Here is a 23,751-nt window from a genome sequence, read left to right on the forward strand (position 1 = left end):
CACCGTCTTTCAACTTTTTTAATCATATCAGATTATAGCTACCATTTTTTTATACTGTATATGTGGTCCTTTCAAAGCTCAGCACCACCTTGAGTTAACTGTCCTCCGGATTCAAATTTGAAAAAAAAAATCAATGTTACAAACAAAATAATAATAAATGTAAATATTACACAGTATAAAGTTACTGTATGTGAATACACATTCAAATGAACAATGTGAAATGTGACCAAAATATAGGCCTATGTAGGCTATGAATAAATCTGAAGGATAAGGATCTATTTTTATACCTTTGCACTTCTTTGATGACACTGAGCAACCTGTTAAAAATAATCAAAATTACAGTCTCACCTCTTTAATTGCCCTCTCCCAAAGTTAAAGGACAGATCACGTCACACATTATCTCCCCTCTCCACATGCAAAGAGACAGATCCTTGTGCACACTGCAAACACAAACAACCATCGATCTACTGTAGAATTTGTTAGAGCTGTGGAGGAACATATGGGGAGAAAAGACTGGGTAGATAACGAAGGTCAAAAGAGATGTGTGCTGCAACATTTTTCACCTTCATTAGAGAACCAAACTGGCACTTCATACATAAAATAAAATCATTACCAGAGTGGGAGAACAATCCCATTAGTATCACTTCACTCCTAATGCAGACGAACTGTTGTTGTGTCCAAGGACAATCATTACCTGGGGGTGTGAGAGCATACAAACAGAGTGAGTGTGTGTCAGTGGAGGTAAGTGTGTATGAAGGGATGATAGGCTTATACTAGTACTGATCTTGAAGGCCCATCGCTATCACTATGCATTAAGCTTGCTGGGAGTCCGCAGGAAATCGATGCATTTTTAAAGGCGAAGCAACTAGCACATGGCATTTGGACTTCACTGATTCAAAGTCATTCAAAAGTTGTACATTTTTAAGAAATAAAATGACACAATGAAAATAAAATGCTAAAATGTTATTTTTAAAATTGTATTTTAAAATACTATATGGTCCGCAATTAACATAAATAAACAATTATAAATTAAAGTTATATAAAAACGAATTCACAATTTATGTGCTCAATGCATGGTTTTTTCTCTGTAATTATAGACAATAAAAAATATAGACACAATAAAAAAATGTTTTAACCTTTTTAAACCCTCCAGATAATGTGCATGCATGTTTCCAAGTTGACTGGCAGGAGATGTCTGTATCTAAAAGGTGATTGGCTTTTTTACCTGTAAGGTGGGACATTCTTTTTTTACATCTGACATATTGGGCATTCCAGTTTCTCTAATTCATTTTAATACAAGTGCTCTGTTTGGGGTAAATCTCTGGTTAAGCCAGGGTGGGCTTGAGGCAAGAATGCCACCAAAAGTGACAAAGATGCTCTTGGAATTCAAAAAAAGATTTTCTGTTTTATAACATCTGATATGTTTTTAATATTTAATTCTAAGCCTAGCTACACAGATTATCCCATAAAATATGTTTTGACACTGATTTAATTTTATGGGTAGGTAATATATTCTCAATATAATTATTCAGATTGAGAACTTATGTAAATTAATTGATTAAATTGAAGTATTTTAATAAAAGTGACAGAAATTTTTTTATATGTTTGGATAATAAAATATAAATAAATAAAAACTCAGAAACATAAATAAATCCATGGGGTAACTTTTGCCCCGTTATGTAAAATTTAATTACGGACACTGGTTTAAGCACTCATCTATGAGATACTTTTGATCTTTTTTTTTTTTTTTTTTTTATCATTGATCAAATGTATTTATTTTTTTCTGCCTGGGATTCCATACAGTAAGTGAAAGAAGTGACCCACAAGCTATTTTTCATCCTCCTATATTGTTGCAGATAGCAAGCCATGGATTACATCACGTAAAACTTCATTCAAGTTAGTCCAAATTACCCATGGCTTTTTGATCAAATTAATTGCTTGTTCAATGGCCTCCAGGAAAAAATCCAAACAATCTACTAGCTCAGAACCGGAACTAACCACTGACAAGGAATCTGGAACCAAGAATGTATACAGGCATTGAGGAAAGACAATTGTAGGAGGAAACCGAGAGAATTACACAATTTTTCAATTTCGTTACATCATATATTCAAATTGATTATCCCACTGAAACATTAATGGATCTCACAAGAAAATGTATTGAATATCGGTAATGGCCTTCTGACCCTCTCTCTCTTTTAATCTAAGTCCTCTTTTGGCTATTATTTGCTCTTGATTTAGCAGATGAGACATGATCTGAGCTCTATGATCTCACTGCGTACTCACAGTACTTTTATTTTCTTATGTTCATAATGTCCTGTTAAATGCTTATTTTATATTATATAGTGTATATTGTTATTATAGTTTTTATTTGATTTGATTCATTACCTGGTACCTTATTTTAATTATATCTTTATTGTTATTTGTTACTATTTTATTATTATTATTTGTCTTGTCATTATCTGTTTTGTGTATTAATGCTTTGGCAATAATGTATGTAAACACAATCATGCCAATAAAGTACTTTTTAAATTAAAATTGAAAGAAAGAGAGAGGGGGGACACACTTTCTCCTTCACTGTGAGAAATTTACAGAGTTAAGAGAGAGATACCTCCACAAACTCTCAAACCTCATGCCACAGTTTTCCAGTTTGGCAGAAACCGATCAGATGCTGGTGTTACTGGGGGAGGACCATCATGCATCAATTGCAGTTAAACTTTTGAGCTGCACACCCTCAGAAACCAATTACTGCCTTAATGTACTTCATTCACAGTACTTTTATTATCTTATGTTCATAATGTCCTGTTAAATGCATATTTTATTTTATATTATATAGTGTATATTGTTATTTCTAGTTTTTAATTTTATTTGATTCATTACCTGGCACCTTATTTTATCTTATCATTATTATTTGTCTTGTCATTACCATTATATTAATGCTTTGGCAATATTGTATGTAAACACAATCATGCCAATAAAGTACTTTAAATTGAAAATTGAGAGAGAGAGAGAGCACAAGAGGAGAGAAGGGATCAGTTGTGCCACCTGCTGCATATTAGGAGAAAATCACCCTCTGTCAACATTTCAACAACCTATGCTTTGCAATTACTGACTATATTAATGCTGTAATGTTACATTTTAAATAATGTATGCCTGTGGAATTAGAGGCTACACTTTTGTGCCATCTTCTTGATGATAAAGAATTTGTCAGCTAAGTGAAGCATCTAATGACAACCATGTTCAAGTAATTCAGTCTTTATTGGGCTTTATCAGATTTATCAGTCTTTATTGATTCTGATTGATCTTGTGCTAAGAATCAACTTGTGTATGTTATGTGCTCTTATGTATTGCTATCTGTTTCCTTTAATCTCTGCATAATATATATTTTTAAATATGTGTAATATTTGCCTCAATGTAGTAATGTATAATGCTAGTTTAACACAGTCAGTGTACACTAAACAATCAAAGGCTCGTTAATATTTTAAGACAACACACACAAACAAATAAACAGTGAACATTTTATAGACATCTTTAATAACTGCAGGCATAAATGTAAAAATAAACCTCAATATTTGAGGTCCATTAATGAGGCTAAACACTTAGTGCCTCTCTGACCACTCATTCAGCACTTCAAAATAAAGCCAAATAGAATGTACCACTCATAACATACATACAAACACATGTGTTACAGGGTTTACAAATCATTTTAATTTATCAAATGAATAAATATTATTTTGTCTGCTTGAGAAGTTCACAGACCACTGGTACCCAGACAACCCTAGCAAAGGACAGGCATACAGGTAAATACAATTCAAGGAAAGAGGTGAAATGAGATATTTCACCTCTATATATATATATATATATATATATATATATATATATATATATATTATTTATTTATTTATTTTTATTTTTTAAATGCATCACAGTATAGAAAGTAAATAAAACTTTAAATGCACACATTTTATTTCCTTTACTTCACGATTAAGTACCATTGCCCATATTTGGCTAACTGCAGGCATAAATGTAAGATGGGCGTTGAACTGTACTGTACGGACGAGGAAGTGAATCATTTTAGTTTTTTAGCGTCTACAGTGATTCCCCTCCGAAGGAAGTGAGTAATATGATAATCGTTGACGGTAATAGGACGTGTTTGTTCTTCAGCTGAGCCCAACACGAATGAAGACACGTGGAACAGTTCGAGTCTACTACAACAAGGAAACGTGCTTATTCAGGTTTCCAACCTATTTGGACATAACAGTTTTGAGGAATTAGAAGAGGCAAAGAAAACGGTTTATTCGGCAAGGCTTATTTTGGTAAGGAATTACCATAATGAGTTCTATCGTACTATATATAGGATAAAATATTAGACTATTTCTTGATTGTTTACTGGAAGTACAGCTCATTAAGTTGTGAAACTTATAGCGTTTTCCCTTACATAGATGAACAAAGTTAAACTACGATTATCTTGGTGATGATGTTTCAATGCAATACGTGGGTTTTTAGGTATAATGAACTGTAGGCTGCTTGTAAGTTATCTCTAAAGGAACATTTACAAGTCTTCTTTACAAGAGACATTAATCATTCTAGAGACGTCAATTTGGCCTGAAAATATCTGACAGACAAACAGAAAGTAATAATATTGTCTGATTTCGGGGTTTCTCGTTGGGAATTTCCGATGATGCAGTCAATACTGCTATAATGTATTAGCATGTATATCACAGAATAATGGAGACAAAGTCGTAACAATTTGAATTTAACCGCGAAAATGACAACTTCATTTGATGATGACATTTAAATAGATGTTTGTTTTTATTTATTTCGCTTGCTTGAAGCCCTCAAATTAGAGCATGTGGTGTCCGTCTAGCACGTGCCTGAGTTATGATCCTCTCGCTGCGCTGTAGTCCTTTATAATTGACAATAGCCAAACTTTTAAAATGAGAAATAACATTTTGATATGATATTCACTTTTGAGAATCTGCTTAAAATAACACAAATAAACTCCATTTTGGAGCTTAACAATTTTGGTACCCATTAATTTGCGATATATTTTGCGAGTTGAGATATTCTTCTAAAAATCTTTGTTTATAGAAGAATAAAAGCGGTGAATAAATGGTGAGAGCATTTTAATTTTTGGGTGAACTATCCCTTTAATCAATTGTTGCATTAAACATCAAATCTGATCTTTATACACAACTCTGTTCCAGCCTCCACTCCTCTTCAAAATTAATTTAATTCCATACCTTAATGTGATGATTGTGCAGTGTATTCTCAGATAAATGAGGTCACAGCCTAGACATTGCCCAAACAAAATCTTTGAACAGCTGTTGACGTGCTCACAACATGTGAGTGAGGATGCTGTAAATGTGGAGCAGCTGCTTTGAAACCCAACTGAAACCATGCACCTGCATCATGACATTCTGCTTTATATAGCATTTTGCAGATTCTGTCATCAGAAACCCAACTGTCTGACATTTAAGTGGAAAACAGAGGCAAGTTGAGACTTTTTTTTTTTAAAGAGACTTACTCTTGAATGACTTATTATTGTGTCACTCGTATCAGCATTCTGACTAAGGCATGACTGGACACTTATGTGTTGCTCAAAGTTTGCATAATATTGCACCCTCGGGCTGCGTCAAGCAGAACCAGCACTTTTATAAGGACTGTTTCTTTGCTTAGTCTACTTAGTTATGTAAATATCAGATGGTATCATATTTTTTTCTTTGAGTCACTGTAACAAAAGACTAGACCTACGATGACTAGCCCTGCATCTTTTGCAAGTTATACAAATATTTATTGGGACAGTTGTCATTTGAGGAATGAAAAGCTAAAGGAATATTGGATCTTCAATACAAGTTAAGCTCAATTAATAGCTTTTGTGACAATGTTTTTAACCCCCAAAAAAAATGTATTTAAAAAAAGCAAAAATCGCTGTTACGGTAATGTTCATGCAATGGAAGTAAATGGGGCTTGTCTATAAATGCTAAATTACACATAATAGCATAAAAGTATAGCCACTGACAAGATGTAAATATTATTATACATGTTAACTTAATTTATTGTGATAATGCTTGTACCTTAACTGTGTAAAGTTATATCCAGCATTACATGTCGTGACAACAAAATCCTGAAATCCTGGAAGATGTACAGTAATACTGGATATAACTTTACACAAATATGTTTAGTAAGTGATTTTTTCACAAGAAAATCATGTTCATATGAATGATGTTTACATCTTGTGGCTATACTTTTTAATGTTAATGTGTTTGATGATTATTTGAGCTTTTATGGACTTAATTTACATAATAACAATTTACAGATTGTTGTATATCGTTCTGTAGCTTTTGGTGTGATACTGTATTTTAGGCTAAAAACGTCAACATATCAGGAGGACACATATAAAAATCAGGGGTAAAAGGGTGATTTATAATTGTCATGCCGTCATTTTGATTTAATCAGTGAAAGAAAGGAGGTTTAGAACAACACAGACACTTATTGTTCCTACACAATTGTTACAAATGTACATAAACAACTCACTCAGTGGTGTAATGTAATAAGCCACATTGATACGCTATGTGTCTTCAAAATAAATTTGCCATGGTACACTGTCTATTTTACATAGGCCTATTTCCTCTTGAATTGGTTACGGTCAAAGTCAGGTATCTTGTTCATGATGAACGCACTATGCTCATATTAATTTGCATTGTTTCCAACCTCTACTGCAATCTATTGAGAAAAGGATCCATGTTCGTGTGCAGGACCTAATTTACAACAATACACTTTATTTAGGCTAGTAATACAGGATACTGTTGTAAAATGAGCAACTGTTTTTTTCTTATTTGTATATAATTTGCCTTTAATGCAAATTACAGCTGTGACATGTCAATTCAACAAGTCTTCACATATGATGGAGCTAAATAATAGCTGACACACAGTTGCAACAGGTGTCAGGACAAACAACAAGCACAGTGTTCAGAGAACTTACTCTCTCAGAGAGAGGGTGGTATTACTATGCTAACAAAGGTGACCTACAGCAATGTAGGTGTTTCAGGTTTGTGGTGGAGGATGGGAATTTATTCAGCAAATGTCATTGCTTCTGACAGGTTGAATAAAAACATTTATTTGCTTCTTATCCAAGTTAACCTAAATTTAGCTAAATTGAAAAATGCTTTTTCCAGGCCTTAACCTGAAATTTGCTTTATAAAGGAAAATGTATACAAACATATACAATGAAATACAGGAGGGCGATCAGATATGATCACAGCTCACCTCAACACCTCAGTGTATTTTCATAACATTTTGATTTGTAAGTATAATGAAACCTAATAATTGGAATTTCAATTGGATTTTTCTCTGCAGTGGTAAGGATGAAGAGAGAAGTGAGTGCTGGAGTGAACTTTCTGAAATGCTTGGCGGTGGAACGTGGAGGTGTAGAAGAAATAAAAGCCAAACAGTTTGCTGCTAAGCTACAAGAACTTCTTTTTGAGAAGTTCACAGACCACTGGTACCCAGACAACCCTAGCAAGGGACAGGCATACAGGTAATACAATTCAAGGAAAGAGGTGAAATGAAATATATATATATATATATATATATATTACTTTTTATTAAATGTGTCACAGTATAGAAAGTAAATAAAACTTTAAATGCCACCTTAAAAAGCGATTTATTAAAGACACAGTGCTCACAAAAATTATTTGCACACTTAAGCCACACTTACATTTTTTTAAATTATGAACAGATAATAAGAAAAATAGGTAGCATCTACAATCAAATGATGCTACACCTTTTCTCAGAAGTTCACACAGTTGCTGTATATCAGAGAAACCACTGAAGTAAATTGCATGATCTGCGGACATGTTTCATTACCTTTGACAATCAGAAATAGTCTAAATAATTGTCATTGTTTTGACCATATCTATTGAATTAACATTTAAAACCTAATTAAACAATTTTTTTTAAGTTTTGCTTAACTCTTCCACTCTGGGACATTTTTGGGCTGCCACCTGCAATTTTTCACTCACAAATTTAAAAGCTCACCATTTAAACATACTGTGGACTAGTGCTGCATGAGTAATCATATCGCAATCATGATGTCAGTCTGTGCGATTATATGACAGCAAATGCTGCGATTTTATTAAATAAATAAGTGCATGTGATGTGTGGGCATGACTGCCCATTCACTCGGAGAGCTGTTTGCCCATTTTCTACATCGCTAATAAAGATGACCAGTCAGTCTCAGTTAAGGAGTGGCACGTGTGGTCATGTCATGTGAGTTTCCGGTGTTCAGGGTGGAAATCTATGAGGTGCCCCTAGGGACATTATTCAGAATTACCATGCACATACATGTACTTTTCCTCTCACATACACATATGAAACCAAATTCATTCACATACTATAGTGAAATGCTCACACACATACAAGTGAAATGCTTTTACAAACACAACTGAAACGCTCTCATACATACAACTGAAAATATTACGCTCACACACACAACTGAAATGCTCACACACACACAACTGAAATGCTCTCACACACACAACTGAAATGCTCACACACACACACACGCAACTGAAATGCTCTCACACACGCAACTGAAATGCTCTCACACACGCATCTGAAATGCTCTCACACACGCAACTGAAACGCACTCACACACACAACTGAAACGCGCTCTCACACACACAAGTGAAATGCTCTCATACATACAACTAAAATGATTACACTCTCACACACACAACTGAAAAGCATTTCAGTATGTTGTATGCAAGCATTTCAGTATGTTGTATGCAAGCATTTCAGTTGAAACGGAAGGTGGTTAAAGTACCCACTCCACTCCAGTTGGTGGCAGTAGTGCACCTCAAGACGAATAACTAGAAGCTGTTGAAAGAAAGCATAGTAGAAAACCGCGCCTTCCACAACATAGCGACTGTTGACCGTTAGTTAAGCCCGCCAATTGCGCTACACCAATGTCTTCCCAACAACAGCAAAGAACATTAGTTGATGCAGCGGGCTTGCTGAACACCATATTGGCTTCAGCGGAGACCATCAGAACACTGTCAAATGCCACAACAATCGGGCAGCAGCCGACCGTTGCAACTCCAAGTGTGGACACGTCGATGGGCGATCACCTAGCGTAGCTCTTCCCTTCCGCCAGCGTAGCAGCGTTGCATTGTCAACTGCAGGTCCAGTCAGGAAGAGCGTGCTCCACCACGTTATCAAGCACAGCAATGTTTCAGCCCATGGACGTCAGGCAAAAGGAGAACAAGGTTAAGTTAGCTAGAAACCAGCTTGCTTCAGCTTGTCATTTTTAAAACTAGGAAGACCACTAATCACAGCACCTAACTTAAGTTAGCTGTAGATAACGTGATGTATCCTCCAAACACCCATTTTCGTCATTAGGAAATAAAAATGACAAGCTGAAGCAAGCTGGTTTCTAGCTAACTTACCTTGTTCTCCTTTGCCTGACGTCCATGGGCTGAAACATTGCTGTGCTTGATAACGTGGTGGAGCACGTTCTCCTGACTGGACCTGCAGTTGACAATGCAACGCTGCTACGCTGGCGGAAGGAAGAGCGACGCTAGGTGATCGTCCATCGACGTCCACACTTGAGTTGCAACGTCGGCTGCTGCCATTGTTGTGGCATTTGACAGTGTTCTGATGGTCTCGCTGAAGCCAATATGATGTTCAGCAAGCCCGCTGCATCGACTAATGTTCTTTGCTGTTGTTGGGAAGACATTGGTGTAGCGCAATTGGCGGGCGAACTAACGGTCACCAGTCGCTTATGTTGTTGAAGGCGCGTTTTTTTACTATTAGGCGATGAGCCGGACCTCGAAATTATGAATTTAATACTTACCTCACAGCTGTGTAAGTCTTTTTTTGCTGAGGTCATGTAATAAAATCGTATAAGTACTACAGACATTGTTTCCAACTTTGTTGTTTGCACATTTGACGCAAAATGTCCTTACAAACTCTTACTTTTTTAAACCGGCAAATAAGCAGGAGTACTAATCATAACGTTAGAAAACCTCCGTTTCCTTGACAACCAATGTAAATAATGAACACAGATGACCAGGAAGCTGCGTTCTTGAAATTACAATTTTGCTGTAAATCATTAAAAATGTAAATTTAGTTCTGTAGTTCAGTAATACTGAGGTAAAAATGAGGTGTTTTATCCATTTAGCCTCAAATGTAAAAAGCCCTGTAACCCCCCTTTCCCAGACAAGTTGGGCAAAGATTGTTCAATGTACAAATTTATGGGTGAACCTGCAAACCACAGAGAGTACAGTAGCTGAAAAAGCCGTATTGGCATTTAACTTAAATTCGAAGACGTCCAAGATGTGCCGGCTAATGTTGGATTTCACAGAGAATGCTACATGCTCTTCACCAACAAAGAACACATAAGAAGAGCACGTAAGAAGATAGAAAATGCAGCTAACAACAGTGAAGGTTTGTATCAAATGTATAATTTTTATATAAAACGTTTCATTTATATACGTTTAACCCCTTACTAGTCAGCCCCAATTTTGGCAAGTGATGCATTCATGACATCCCCAAAATAAAAAGGTTGCTGCTCAGAAGTCATTCTGAATATACACATAACCAACATATATTTAGAAAGCCAACCCTTGAGAGTTTACATTTCAAGACTCAAAATTAACCAGACTGTTATTAATATTGAGATATATAAGCTCAAACATAGAAACAAAAACAACAAATATTAAGAATATATTTATAAAATGTATAAAAATATTATGTGAATTTAGGATTGCAACTTATAACCACAACTAAAACATGGGGATTTTTTTAAAGACAATCATCCCGCACATCCTATTCAATATTCTATAATAAAATCAACTAATCGAATATTCGAAAATCGTGACTCATCCCTAATTAATATAGTATTTCAGTGCAAGTGGATGACATGACAAGTAGCAAAAGGCAGTGCAGTATTTGTGTATGTGGGGTCAAATGTTCATAGCAAATTTAAAAATAAAAAAAATAAACCAATGTAGAAGCATCATAGTGTAAACTACCAGTGTATTTGTGCAAGAGTCAATCAGCTGCCCTTAGGTTATTGGAGGGTGGGGGTGGAAGGAAGAGGCTCTCTATGATTCCCCTATAGAAAGTTAAGGGGATGGATTTGTGGGAGATGAGCCTTCCTCAACTGTGGGAGGAAGTGCAGAGGTTTTTGGACTTTCTTGGCCAGGTTCTGTTGGTGGTGTCGATAGATCAAGATGGGTCATCTGTGATGTGGATACTAAGCAACTCCGTGATCTTGACCTGCTCCATTCATGGTGCTGTTGATGTGATGATTGTCAACGATCACCTCTGTAGTCATTTGGGTGTGGAGAGATATGATGTTGTCCTGTCCGTGTCTGTGTGTTAGATAAACAACTGAATTATATTCAGATAAATAAACACAGAAAGCACACATTACTAGATAATTTTAAATCACATAAGCTACCATGCACAGAATTGTGTCATTGTATAAACTGAGACGATCAACCATAAATGGCTTATATAACTCCATGACTACCACTATAAAGTTGATTTGAAATAATTTATTTGTTTTGCTTTGCACTCTTTTTAGCTGATAATTAGTCTAGCTTACTTGTAGCCTAGGTAGCTTGCTATAAACCAATCCAACCTTGACATACCTGTCAAATTATTTCCTACTGTCTTCCCGTTTAAATATTTACCCGTAATAATCCCGTATTTGAATACTCTTTGCTTAGTTCATTGTCTATGTACCGAATGATTTGGATTAGCCTAAGCAACATACCGTTAGACCTAGCTTTACTGCTCCACTACCAACATTCTTTCGTGGCTACTGTTCTCATCAACGACAACGCATATATTCACGACGAAGTATAGCTTGCAGTCTTAAATACAACTTATATGAAAAGCATTAAGATATAGGGGTGTATAATCATTGTAAAACAAATCTTACATTGACGTTGTCTTGCCGAGACACACCGGTCTCTCCAGGTTGGGTTGTAGACTCATTTGGCTTCAGACTGGCGCGAGTCACGCGACGCCGGTTCAACGAATAACGTGATTGGCCAAATCAATTCAACAAGGTAACAACACAAGCGTTGATTGGATCTCACTCCGGCCAACGTTTGTGATCAGCTAGCGAAATTAAATCTATTTTTATACTTTAATGTGCAACAATTGGCGTTGGAAACAATCGGTAATCTTTTTGTGAATTATTCATACAAACAAATAAAAAAAATGAGCCAGACAGCTGCTGGGTAACTATCAAATCAAAAACTAAATGAGATAGACGGACTCGGCCCACCGCCTATATGCTTTCTTTCAACAGCTTCTAGTCATTCGTCTTGAGGTGCACTACTGCCACCAACTGGAGTGGAGTGGGTACTTTAACCACCTTCCGTTTCAACTGAAATGCTTGCATACAACATACTGAAATGCTTTTCAGTTGTGTGTGTGAGAGTGTAATCATTTTAGTTGTATGTATGAGAGCATTTCACTTGTGTGTGTGAGAGCGCGTTTCAGTTGTGTGTGTGAGTGCGTTTCAGTTGCGTGGTTGTGAGCATTTCAGTTGTGTGTGTGAGAGCATTTCAGTTGTGTGTGTGTGTGAGCATTTCAGTTGTGTGTGTGAGAGCATTTCAGTTGTTTGTGTGAGCGTAATATTTTCAGTTGTATGTATGAGAGCGTTTCAGTTGTGTTTGTAAAAGCATTTCACTTGTATGTGTGTGAGCATTTCACTATAGTATGTGAATGAATTTGGTTTCATATGTGTATGTGAGGAAAAGTACATGTATGTGCATGGTAATTCTGAATAATGTCCCTAGGGGCACCTCATAGAAATCAGTTGAAGATGGATGCAGGGAAGACCGACACTGAACTGGTGGCCAGAAAAAAATAACACAGAAATACAGATCACGGCTTGGCGATATGTCTTTATTTAATCAATAATTAAAGTTAATATAATACGGGAGCGTGGCATGAAAAAAAGCACAAACTCCAAAACTGTCATTCTCTGTGCGGTCAGAGCTGCTTTAACCAGTCGCGGAAGAGACCAAATCTGACCGGGAGTCGAGACCGGGAGAGATATAAAGTTCCGCCGGGTGATGCGCACTCTAACACGGAGATGCTTGTCTCTCACTCCCGCTGTCTGCAGCTCGAGTGTCTGATGGAAACACAGATCACAGGTTTGCAATAAATCTTTATTTTATCCTTAAAGTTAATATAACACGGGAGTGTGCCATGTCAATAAACACAAACTCAAAAACTGTCATTCTCGGTGCGGTCAGAGCCGCTTCAACCAGTCGCTGAAGAGACCAAATCTGACCGGGAGTCGATACCGTGAGAGATTTCAGAGTTTATACAAAGTACAACTTACATCCTGCTTAAATGTACCTGTTTGTTTGGACAATCTCATTTTTGTGAAAATGTGTATGTTCTTAGTTATTGTTGCATTTTATTTAGGTGTAATATTGAGAAAATAACAAGTTTGTAGTAATACAAAGATGTTATTATTTAATTTTGTAAACAGTATTTTAATTTGAAAACACTGCATTTATAGTTGTTGCTAGTTTGTATGTTTGAGTTGAGAAATACACATTTCAGCATTCAGTCATTTATTTGTGCATTTTCCTTGATAACCAAGCAAGTTAACGCATGATACAATTTGATTATTATATCGCAAATCGCACTATTAACCGCAATATGACTTTCCCCCAAATCATGCAGCCTACTGTGGACTAATTGCCAAAAATTTGTCTAATTTTTTCAAATAATATATTTTATGTTTTTTGTTGTCCTACTTTGTAAGCATGTAATTCTGGTTCTGTTCACTCCATTTCCCTCCAAAAAGATGGCAGCAAGTACTATAATTTTTTTTTCTTTTTAAGATCACAAAATGTTGATATGAAATGTAGGTGGTGCTCTAACGCATTTTAGCCCTCCGTTGTGGTCGTCCATAGATATTCAATCTCTGATATGACACTGAGTGGACTAGAACCTCAATCAGGATTTTATCATCAGTATATAACAAACAATGATTTGTTTAGCATACTTCTACCGCTGCACCATCGAGAGCATCCTCACCAACTTTGTTACTGTTTGGTATAGCAACTGCTCTGCCCATGACTGTAAAGCACTGCAGAGTGTGGTGAAAACTGCCCAACGCATCACCGGTTCCTCACTCCCCTCCATCGAGGCCATCCAGGGCAAACGATGCTTGCGTAAGGCACACAGCATCAAAGACTGTTCCCACCCCAACCACAGACTGTTCACCCCACTCCCCTCCGGGAGGCGTTTCAGGTCCCTCCACACCTGAACCAGCAGGTTCAGAGGAAGCTTCTTTCCTGCGGCTGTCACCCTACTGAACTCTAGCTCTGCATCCTCTAGCTTTGACCCCTATCCCTCCCATTCTTTTCTATTTATTTATTTAAATATGTACATACTGTAATTACACCTATGCATAGCCATATTCTACTGCTCTTCATACTATTCATCCTGCACATGCTCTTATAATGTTACCACACTGCACATAGTTGTACATATGTGTCTATATGTTTCATACAGAACATCCATATTTACGCTTATTATATATATATATATATTCTGCCAATATACTGCATATCTATATTATTCTTTCTACTTTTAATGTCACTGCTACTACATTGTACATATCTGTACATGTTGTTCATATTACATAGCCATATTTATTCTGCTCTTTTAATGCAATACATTTCTTGTCCTGCCTTTGCACCACCTGTCTACACTTGAATTTGAACATTGCACATTTCTGCTTTTTTTGCACTTCTGGTTGGATGCAAACTGTATTTCGTTGTCTTTGTACTTGTACTCTGCACAATGACAATAAAGTTGAATCTAATCTAATCTAATAACATTGGATTATTCACATAAGCAAGCTCACAGTAAAAAAATAAAGGCTACATTTTTTAAAACCGCCCAAGTTAAAACCAGATATAAAGTTTAGCTATTACAGCAGCGATTGACACATAAGAGACATTTGTATTTGATGTCTAATAGAAGTCATATTTCACTTTACAATTCTTTTGAACATTTTCTAACTTTGGTATTAGGGCAACAAAATAAATACCTTCCTGAGAAAGAGAGCTTTTATTTGATATATGATTTGTCTTTTTAAAAATGGAAAGACTTATTTTCATATTAATATTTCTACCACATTACCTCTAGGTGGCGCTGATTTGTGACAAAGGTTTTCAGGCCTATTGTTATTTTTTTTTGTAATATAACAGTAACAGAAGTGATGGTTATCTGTGAAAAAGTTCAGATTCTAAGCTTTCAAACGATACCACATTGAATGTGGATGCCCTTACCACATTCAGACGGGCGCTCAACCATGTCCTCACCTCCACCGCCCAACTCAGGCTGGGGGAACAGTCTGGCTTCCCCCTTTCTGGAGAGAGTCTTTGACAGCCATCTGTGTCCCCGATCTGTGGACCTATCCCAATTCAGAGCATCATTGTGCACAAACTTATGAATAATATTTTTTAAGGTTTTATTAAATCGTTCGACCAAGCCGTCCATTTGTGGATTCTACACGCTTTACGAATCGATTTAATACCGAATAATTCATACAGCTCGCATAGTTTATGTAATTTCTTTTGGAATCCCCACTTGGGAGATTATTCTGAAGAGTGCTTCCGAAACACTATGTGCTGAGATATTGTGAAGAGGCACTGCTTCCAGGTATCATGTTGCCTAGTCCACCAGAATAAACAAAACAATGCCCACGTACTGACCGTTCTAATGGCCTAACAAGGTCCATGCCAACTCTATCAAAGGGAACCTTGATCAACGGAAGAGTGTAATGGTGCTTTGAGTGGCAGCAGATTCGCCAGCTGACATTGGCAGCATGTCGCACACCACTGGCTAACATCCCTGTGCATGTCTGGCCAATAGAAATGGGCCATGAGACGGCTTAGTGTATTCTCCTGTCCCATATGACCTGCCATCGGACTATGATGAGCCGACTGGAACAACATTTTGCGATGGCTCCTTGGTATTAACAACTGGGTTGTATCTTCCTTTTTCGGAGTGTCCTGCGTTACTCGATAAAACCGATCATTTGAGAAATGCAGATATGCAAGTGCAATGTGCGGCTGAAGGTGCTGACCATGCTTGAGTCTTGCGTCTGCTCCAGAGGAAAATCATCAGCGAGAATTCCCCTAAGGGCTGGCTTGCTACATCATCCTGACATGGAGCTGATGTAGACGGCCCAGACTCAGTGGATGTGAGGCGGTAACTAACCACAGTTTGGTGCGAAAAGTGCTAATCAATCCCAGAACAACAGCAAATTACCTTGTGAAAATGCTGGAGGAAACAGGTAGACAAGTATCTATATCTACAGTAAAACGGGTCCAATATTGACATAACTTCAAAGGCTGCTCAGCAAAGGAAGAAGCCTCTGCTCCAAAACTGCCATAAAAAGCCAGACTACTGTTTGCTAGTGCACATGGGGACAAAGACATTACTTTTTGGAGAAATGGCCTCCGGTCTAATTAAACAAATTGAACTGTTTGGCCATAATGACATTTGTTATGTTTGGAGGAAAAAGGGTGAGGCTTGCAAGCCAAAGAACCATCCAAAGTGTGAACATGACAGCATCATGTTGTGGGGGTGCTTTGCTGCAGGAGGTATTGATGCACTTCACTAAATTGGGCAATATGGAGGGTGAACTTTGGTCTCAATACAGTGCATCCGGAAAGTATTCACTTTTTTGGGGGTGTAAAACTTTAATTTGATTCATCTACAGATACACAAAATCATGGCTAGTATTAATGGTGATTGTATCGGAACGCACTTCACTCGTACCGATCGATTTTGAAAAATAAATAAAATGACACCAAATTACTCAAATTACACTTCAAAACAAAACCTAAAATATAAAATCAAAACAAGGTTTAAAAAAATTCAAATGATAATTGAAAAAGCCATGACCTTAGATGTTAACAAATCAATTCATTTCTCAATCTAATTTTCTCAAAACGGCTATGACCGTGATTGTCAAGGACTTACCGTTGTGTACGATCGTAGCTCTGCTTTGCGCAATTGTTTTAACAAGTTTCACACGTCTCCTCAAAACCCTTTCGAATATTTATGTTAATGTTTTTTAAAGGAAAGAGTCACTGCTGAAAAGAGATGGGAAGAAAAAGTTATGTTTGTAAAAGTAAACCCTAATGTAGACATTGTTATTGGCCTTGAAGGTTAGTTATATATTTTATTTTATTTTTAATTATGCTTTCTCTGCCCCTGAAACATGATAGGACCAAAGGTGGTCTTCCCCTTCCCATTGAGGACCTGAAAATTAGCACAAAACAAAAGCTATGCAACGTGTGTCTTGTTGACGGTAACGCACCTTAAAAAAAACAAGTTACAGACCTGTATAGGGAGCGGAGGCACTTCCACTGTCAGAGCCACATGTCGAGTCACAACAACCACAAACTTGGTCATTGCCATCAGCAGCAAACCACCTGCAATTTGGAATTGAGATACTGCTCCTTCAACTTGAGGAAACTCAATATGTTAAGAAACTCACCCATTGGCATAGAAGGAACAAGACTTGTGCTGGGAATCAGGGGGTGTGGTGACAAGAGTGGCCTTCAGAATGCCTGTGATGTAGATAATGAATGACTGTCTCCCTGCTGGAAAATGAAGGCTTCTAAATGGAATTGTATTTTGTCCATCCGAGTTTGAGACAGGAAGTAGGAGTTGAACCTGTGGTCTTGCAATCCACAAAGCACCTAAAGACAATTGAGTTACCAAGATTGCATTCCTAGTTAAAGTTGGCTAAAGCTGTACATGTAGAACTAGATAAAGCAGTCCAAGGGAGCTACCAATATGGCTGCCAAACAGCATTGTAGTAACCATCTAAAAGTAGCCATGCTTACATTTAAAAATGAACCAGTTCAAACAAGCAACTCCATTTAGTTGAGCCCATGCAGCTTTTAAGTGAAATAGTAAATAACCAATGTGTCACTATTGGTTTCAATGACTTGCCGCATTAAGAGGTATTAAATATTTTCTTAAATTAGCGTCAACATAGTCAGCTACCCATTAAGGGCTAGTAGTGTAGCAAAGTACGTAAAAAAGGGCAACTTAAAATAGTTTAGCTACTTGCAAGTAGCTAGAAGCCTTGAAAGATAAAACTGCCACCAAATATACCGACATGCCTTAAAGGCACTTGGTATCAGGGAACACGGGTCGCACAATATGTTATGCTTAATTTATGGGTCTAGAACAAACTCTTAGCCTACATACAAGCAATTATAAGTGATGCTTGCCTTAGAAAGCACTATGAATTAAACTGCTGAAAGGCGCAATATCTTTTACCTTGGATAATGACACAGAATGCCAATGCTTGCACTATCAGCCCTGAAAATCGGAATTCCAGAAAATGTCTCCGGGGTGTAAGGGCAAAGGTGTAGACAAGCTCATTGGTCATTTGTAAAACGATTGCAGTGGTTAGAAGCAGATGTTCATACTCAACTACAATGTACACAGTTCTCACCATCAGCACACTATTGCAGTCCTGTAGCTCATTCTCAAAGATGATCACCTTAGAATCAAAGTCTTCACCAAGAGCAAAACATCCTCCCAAAGTAAGACCAGATAGCTGGATCAAATGACCGTTACTAAAGTCTTGCTTTGCTTCTACAAGTACCGTACTCAGTCCACACCGAACAGCTAGGAGTTACAGGCTGTCTCAACTGAAAATCCACTGCAAATTCACTCAGTACAGGATATTTCCAGTCCAATGGCTTCACTGGAACTTGCATTAGTTGCTTGGACTGAAAAGCAAGAGGATCTTAGCAAGGTTTTTGGAATCACCACTCAAAGGTCTCAAATACTGAGCAGCCATTTGCAGAGGGTTCCAAAGACCAGGAGGTGAAGAGACAAGACCTCTGGATGCAGGTGCCACAGGAGCCAGGTCTGATTTTGGCCCTGTGCTTCTCGGACTTTGAAAGTGCCTTGAATGTTTCTATGCATCGTAGCAACTAAAAACAGCAAACATGAAAACCCCAACTACACCTAAACTGTCCAGTTTGACAAATCTTCACACAATGCCACAATACTCACCACTGCTTAGCTTGGCCATTAAATACATTAAACTCCTCCCCTTTCAGCTTAATTAATCATCTTAATTCTGCTCTGGACCTGCAGAGTTCAAGCATTAACAAATGACAAAGTCATGTAAAGGCACTAGCCCACAGTATGTACATAAATACACTGAAATACGAGATAATAAAATTTATAAAAATAAAAAGCAAGAACATTTCAAAACCAAGTAAGGAAAAAAGATAAATAAATCACGATATTCATAATATTACTTCACTCTTTTCCTCCCTTCTATGATTCCTCAGATGCATAAGACTAAATGAAGGAGTTCCCTGTGATAAATCAGTGTTACAAGCGTGCTTGGAGAGTGGCATAAAGCCATCTGAATTGGGCTTTCCTCATGAGATCACAGTATGGATTGATCCAATGGATGTGTGTGTACGGTAAGTTTTAAAATATTTCAATGTTAGGCCTGAGGTTTGACAGTGATGTTTGTCAAATCAAAGAAAAACTGTTTTGATCGATCAACCTCTTTTTATATATAATTATACATGATCACTAATCATTTAAAGTTAGAAGTAATCACTTACATTCATGTTTCCTTGTAGCTCAGGAGAGAACTGCAGATATTTTACAGTGGCTCACTTCGAAAAAGAAGAGGAGGACGTAAAGAAGATTCACTATAATCAGGATGACACTTTTAGCCTAGTGGATTCTGTGAATCTGGAAACCTCTGACTATCACTCAGCGACCTCCTCTGACTGTGGATCAGCTGTCCCAAGTGATACAGAAGAGGAGATGAAAGGGGAAGTAACAAAAAAAGAGGAAGAGAAAGTAGTAAAGAATGCAAGTCCTACAACAAGATCCAAGGCAAGGGAACCAAGAGGGCCACGCAAGTTTCCTCAAGCTCAGGTAAATATCGTGATCCATTTCTTTAAGATTACTTGAGCTGGGGGCTGCTACATTCAAGCTGAATGATCATCCGTACTGCAGACTGAAACATCAGAATTACTTATGCACTTATGCCTGTATTTTAGACATTGATTTGAATTACAGCTCTATAGATTGACATTCTAAATGTGATCTCTGTCATTAACAGATCCCTGGTCCGCAGTACTTTTATCACCCTACACTAATGTGGCCCCAGTTCAAGAAAAAGAGAGGCATGTGCTTCACGACCATATGTGCACCGGCACCTTCTCCCATGTTTGCTTATTACATCCTCCCCAAATCCTCCCCTCAGTTCATTGTGCCTCACGCTACTTTGCAAACTTGGGGGACAGTGAAAGGATGAAGAACTCAAACCCAATTAGCACATACACCTGGTATGTTGGAGTATATGTATACTGTGAGGCATATCGGCCACTCTGAAGAGCTTTTAATAGCTTTTCATAATGAAATTATAAAATATTTGAGATTCATGTCAAACATGCCAACACTTTAGAAAATTTTTCCTTTTCACTTACTCTGTTATTATTTAGGTTTTCCTAATAATATTAAACCTTAAACAAAATAATTTATTCAAACTGCTCTTGCACCAAATCAATCTGTTTTTGCTTGTTCACAAACTTTACAGGAATATTTCTCAACTACTGTACTTTGCCAAAGTTGAATTGCTGTATATTTGGAAGTGTTTTGAAATCGCACCTTTTATGCCTGCTTATGTAGTCAATTTTTAACATTATTATTTATATAATGTGTTTAAGTGGTATTTTATGCAATAGAAAATATTGAGTTAATGTAATATTTCACAATGAAAACACATTCCAGAATATAAATAGACCAACCAGCAGTTCACCTCAGGTGTGATTGCCTTTAAAGTCAGCAATACCTCTGAAAATACTAAGTCACATATACCTCTTCTATACAAAACTTAATTTTATATATTGAAGCCAAAGAAAGCTCTTGCAGTTGAATAAATACTTTTTGCTGCCTATGCTATAGATATTGCTCCTGACTAATGTGAATTTACTCATTCACTGTGGAATCATATCAGCTCAAGATTTAATAATCATATCTGCTTAGGATGTAGAAAGGACTGCATTAATATAAAGATTTTATCTCATTAATTGTGCTTGATTTAATGCACAGTGATGCTGTAGAACTTATACCTTTGTTAAGTAAATTGTTATTGTATTGTAATTTATTTCAAAAACCCTAGGCGGTAATAATATCTGAATCACAATAATTTGTGATTCAGGTGTTGCAGCCAATGTTTGTTTGTACATAATAGATTGTCTTTTGGTCCTAAAGAGAGATGCTGATTTTTATTTTTAATTGAATTGCATGTAATAGTGTATACTGTTCCCATCCCACCACTGCTGCTTGTTTATTGTTCCAGTATACCAAAATAATGGTACAGTATCTAAATCTTATTTTTATTAAGTACACGATAATGACTGATTTAAACTTTTAAAGGGGTGAAGGGTTTGTCTTAAAATATAAATGCCTTTCAACATTGGAATTTTACTGTACTTTTGTTTGTATCTTTGTTTTTATTGTAGAATTTAATCAAGTTAATTTTTGTACATGCAACTTACAACTGTTTCTACCTTTACAAACCTCTGACTGTTTTCTTAGTTTGAACTTCAAATGAATATTTATTTGTGCATGCTTTCTCTGCCTTCTTTTGACTAATTGTTTGTGCTTATGCAATCACTGTAAATATTGCTTAAGCCTTAGCAAAAGGGTAATGAGATGAATTGTGGTTCTCTGTACATTTTCTTGTTGTTACAAATATTTATTTTATTAATAAAACAACAACAACCTTTTCCATTTTATTGTTTATTGTGAGATATTAATATCTCACAGAGTTGACACATTGCATTTGTTACTCTATTACACAGTGTCTTGTTTAATTCTGGAATTAATCTTTTTCAGAATTCTACTATTAATATGGTCCATGTAACACTTTACAATTCATTTTTCAGACCATACAATCCAAATGTAGAAATAGAAAAATTATTTGAAATTTTTCCAGTTATTTGAAGAATGGATCATTATCCTTTCTCTCATTTTCTTCAATTTTACTTGTTCTAAATTGAGACTTATTCATAATTATTTTTTAAATATTTGACTTATCTCTTTGTCCTGCAATTTGCACTGTGGGCTGTACCATTAGCATAGGGTGTGGGTTAGGAAATGGACTGCATGTACATTGATGAGTAGTTTAAAAGGCTTGCCCATGGGTCAACAACAGAAGGCACACGTGCCACCTTTGCCAAGTGGAGGGGTTGGCACATGGGCCAGTAGCAAGGGAGGGGACAAACCAACTTGGTGTCAAGCACTTCTCCACACTTGAATTGGGTGAAAAAATAATTGTAAAGCATTACACATTATTATTCTATTCATTGACTTAAAAATTAACAAGCTCAAACATCTTTAAAGTGTTTTAGAACCCTCCTCGTTGCAACTTTCCATAAAGCAAGTTTGTTACATTTTAAAAATCAAAAGAACTAACATGATGAACTAACATGAACTAATGATAAACAAATAGTATATTTATTAACTAACATTAATAAAGATTAATAAACGATGTAAAAGCAAAATACACTGATGAGCCTCACAGATAAAGCGAATAACGTTGATAACCTCCTAACAAGGCCACATGTCAAGGTCTGGGTAGATTAGATGGTAAGCATTCAATAAGTTCTCATAGCCAACATGTTAAATGCAGGACCTGATGGTAGAAATGGGCAGGAGTAAAGACCTGAATGACTTTGAACTGGGCCAGATTGTTATGCCCAGACGACTGGACCAGAGCATCTCTGAAATGCCAAGGCTTGTGGGGTGCTCCCGGTCAGCAGTTGTGAGTACCTACTGACAGTGATCTGAGTAGGGACAAACCACAAAACGGCAAAAGGGTGTTGAGAGCCCAAGGCTCATCGATGTGCGAGGCAACGAAGGCTATCCTGTCTGGTCCGAACCGACAGAAGATCTAATGTAGCACAAGTCACAGAAACTTTTAATGATGGTTATGTGAGGAATGTGTCACAACACAGAGTGCATCGCTGTGTATGGGGCTGCGTAGCCGCAGACCAGTCAGAGTGTCCATGATGATCCTTGTCCATCTTCGAAAGTGCCTACAATGGGCTCGCAAGCATCGGAACTGGACCTTTGAGCAGTGGAAGCATGCTGGCTGGTCCAATTAGTCCCATTTTCTTTTACATTACGTGGACGGCTGTGTACATGTGAGCCATTTAGCTGGGGAAGTGATGGCACCAGGATGCACTGTGGGAAGACGACAAGCCGGTGGAAGGAGTGTGATACTCTGGGCAATGTTCTGCTGGGAAACCCTGGATCCAGCCATTCATGTGGATGTCAGTTTGGCAAGTGCCACCTACCTAAATGTCCTTGCAGACCAGGTACACCCCTTCATGGCAATGGTATTCCCTGAAGACAGTGGCCTCTTTCAGCAGGATAATGCGCCCTGTCACACTGCACAGATTGTCTAGGAATGGTTTGAGGAGCATAATGAGGAGTTCAAGGTGTTGCCCTGGCCTCCAAATTCCCCAGATCTCAATCCAATTAAGCATCTGAAGGATGTGCTGGACCAACAAATCCTATCCACAGTCGCTCCACCTTGCAACTTACAGGACTTGAAGAATCTACTACGATCTCGGGTAAAGACCTGCAAGTCTATCTGAATGAGTCCACTGAGCAAGGACACTG

General features: G+C 37.2%; 1 protein-coding gene across 1 annotated transcript; it reads left to right on the top strand.

Annotated features, from left to right (window-relative positions):
• The first annotated feature begins 4,106 nt into the window (after positions 1-4,106).
• Positions 4,107-21,833, top strand: si:dkey-79d12.5 (maternal B9.15 protein). The gene is made up of 5 exons (XM_052143378.1): positions 4,107-4,313; positions 7,357-7,537; positions 19,386-19,523; positions 19,689-19,992; positions 20,180-21,833. Exons 2-5 carry the CDS (start codon positions 7,365-7,367, stop codon positions 20,372-20,374), a joined length of 810 nt encoding a protein of 269 aa, XP_051999338.1. The 5' UTR covers positions 4,107-4,313; positions 7,357-7,364; the 3' UTR covers positions 20,375-21,833.
• Positions 21,834-23,751: the final 1,918 nt, after the last annotated feature.

The sequence above is a fragment of the Xyrauchen texanus genome, chromosome 15, assembly GCF_025860055.1.
Source record: "Xyrauchen texanus isolate HMW12.3.18 chromosome 15, RBS_HiC_50CHRs, whole genome shotgun sequence".
Classification (NCBI taxonomy): Eukaryota; Metazoa; Chordata; class Actinopteri; order Cypriniformes; family Catostomidae; genus Xyrauchen; species Xyrauchen texanus.